We start from the raw sequence: 2,634 nt of genomic DNA on the forward strand, positions 1-2,634 counted from the left end.
TCTAAGCTAATTTATTATTGGATATAATGATTTAATTTTAGGTGTAAATGCACCTCCTAATAGATACCTTTAATAATTGCATATATTTTCAGCTACTAGAAAATTTAAAAGAAAATTGATACCAATTTTTTTTTTCAACCTCTCATTTCTCACAGGATGGAAAGGTACATTGTTAGGAGTGTCTATGGCCACAGTAAATGCTATGGTATCTGAATATGGCTGTAACATGAAAGATATCCTTGTGGTGCTGGGTCCGTCTGTGGGACCTTGCTGCTATAAACTTCCTCACGAATCAGCAAAAGAATTTCACAGAATTGATCCAAAGTGTGTGAGACTGTTTGACTCTGCAAATCCTTATATTGATATCAGAAGAGCAACAAGGTAAACCTCCTGAGGGAACAAAAGACTAATTCCACATTCATTACTAACAATTATTTTGATCCTGTATTATTCAGCACTAATATGGTAAGGGTTCTCAACAAAGTACTCTCTAGTTCTTTGCAGATCAAGAAAGGGTACCTTTGAATTAATGGTATTTACTCACTTTTTCTGGGTTTCAGCTATTTTTTTTATTGTTATACTGTTAGTTTATGGATCATAGACAAAAGTTCAAATTTAATGGGATTTTACAGGTTGCAGGAAAGCAATTATTTTAGTCTAATACAGAAAGAAAATAACAAGAAAAGCAAATGAAAGCCCCAATCACAATATCGGTACAGTTTGTTCAGTTGGTACTTGAGGTTCTGCCTTAATGATAGTGCCTTATGGAATGTGAGGATGTACAAAAAATATTATTTTCTGTTTCTCTTTTTTTTTTGAGGATTCTTCTTGAGAGAGGTGGGATTCTTCCCAAGAACATCCAAGATGATTCTATCACAGACCAGAACCAAAATATCACTTTCTGTACTGCCTGCCACCCTGATAAATTTTACTCTCACTTTCGTGATGGCACTAACTTTGGGACACAGATTGGCTTCATATCAATCAAAGACTGAGACAGTATCTCTTACTCTAGAACAGCATTTAGATAATAAGTCTGCTGCATTGTCTGGCGTCCTGGTCTCCTCATAGAAGTTCTTCCTCTTTCCTAGACTTGCAGTAGGGAGTTCATGGGTCATGAGGTTCTCCTGCCTCTTCCCTTCCTTGCCATTCTGAGGCAAGAATAAGTACCTATGGTGTGGGGACAGCAGTTCTTGTGTGAGACAGCATGCACAGGAAACAAGGACAATCCAGACCAGTGGCAAAATCCTTCTACAAGACCCAGATACAAGCTCCAAGTTTATGGATCCTCCTTGACCAAATATTTTACAGAAACCTCACTGTCTTAAGGTGATGGAAGCACAAAAAAACGCAGTCTTCATTAGCTTCTGGTTGAGACTGCTAAATGACGTTAAGTATGACATTGCTAATACAGGAAGGGAAGGCCAGTATTGCACATTACCTGTTTGAGACACCCAACTTTGATAGTTTCAGCTGAAGCCTTACAAAATTTTGTGCATTGGATTAATTTTCTTCTTTTGATTAAAGAACTCCAAAATATTTACAGGACTTTTCCTACGGAAAATAACTTGAAAGTGAGAAGCAAGCAGGCTCCTTTGGGGCAGACATTGAAAATATATTAACTCTCACCATTCTGTAATTTTTGGTTGCAGAAAAATCTTAATTTATGATGTGTATGTTCATGTCTCCTTAGGATTTTTTTTCTTTAAACAGTGCTTTGATAATGTCATTGACACAGTCTAACAATGCCAAGTTATTCAATAAATATCTAAAAAGTTCTGTGAATTTATCCTCAGGTAATTTTACTGACCAGTAGTTGGACTTTTGTGTCTTACAAAGCAAATTCTAAGTGTGCACTGTTTTCTTTTCGCCATAAAAAAAATGCCTCTAGATTTTACAACAGACATGATGTTTTCTGACACGCAGACAGTGAGCGATCGCTAACAGTGAAGCTGTGCTGACTGCGACTTGCAGGGGTGCCAAGCACAAGCCTTGGGCCAGCGGCGCGCATGACGTGCTTTCTATTTCGGATTCCGTGAGCCTTCCCCGGTCTGACTGTTCTGCCCACTAGAGGTCAGTGCTCGCCCACGCTGCGCTTCCACCCTGGAGGCACGGATGGATGAATGGATGCGGGTCCAAATCACGCGGATTGCAAAGCACGGCACAGCACACGCTGCTACTTTTGCCTCTACAGTCATCTTCCAACTTGTTCTAATATCTGTGCTTGAAGAATAATCTGTTTTCATTTTGATTCGGGGCTGATCGAATTGGAGCTTTCCTTGTTTTCAGGAAGAGCAGAAATTTTAAAATAAACTTCCTTTTACTGTGAATGGTATTTCTCAGAGAAGAGTCTGGCTCTGAGTATGTTCTCTGACTGTAACCACCTACAAAAAAAAATATGCTTCTGCCACCCATTTTACTTCTTGAGAAATATTCTTCTGCTGCTGTAGCACTGCAGTCATTGACAATTTTCAGTTACCTTTTTAAAACTCCATTGCTTTCAGTTTCCCTTGTAACTTCACAGTGGTGATGTTCAGTTGGCTTCAAACTGGAGGCTCAGGATCCAGCAGGGGCAACACTCACACTGCTCAATTTAGAGCTGCTAAGTGCATGGCTGCACACCAGCTAATGGTG

At 39.3% G+C, this 2,634-nt stretch overlaps 1 protein-coding gene across 3 annotated transcripts in view; it reads left to right on the plus strand.

Annotated features, from left to right (window-relative positions):
* The window catches only part of LACC1 (laccase domain containing 1), an 8,440-nt gene extending 6,093 nt beyond the window's left edge, over positions 1–2,347 (plus strand). For 2 of the 3 annotated variants that reach the window (XM_017733590.1, XM_008633154.2), the window contains 2 exons: positions 156–381; positions 821–2,344. In XM_017733590.1, the coding sequence (XP_017589079.1) occupies positions 156–381; positions 821–995 (401 nt within the window). In that variant the 3' untranslated portion in view covers positions 996–2,344. Of the gene's footprint in view, positions 1–155; positions 382–820 lie in introns of all 3 variants that reach the window. The other variant, XM_017733592.1, reaches the window with a different exon arrangement.
* Positions 2,348–2,634: the final 287 nt, after the last annotated feature.

The sequence above is a fragment of the Corvus brachyrhynchos genome, unplaced genomic scaffold (assembly GCF_000691975.1).
Source record: "Corvus brachyrhynchos isolate BGI_N302 unplaced genomic scaffold, ASM69197v1 scaffold202, whole genome shotgun sequence".
Classification (NCBI taxonomy): Eukaryota; Metazoa; Chordata; class Aves; order Passeriformes; family Corvidae; genus Corvus; species Corvus brachyrhynchos.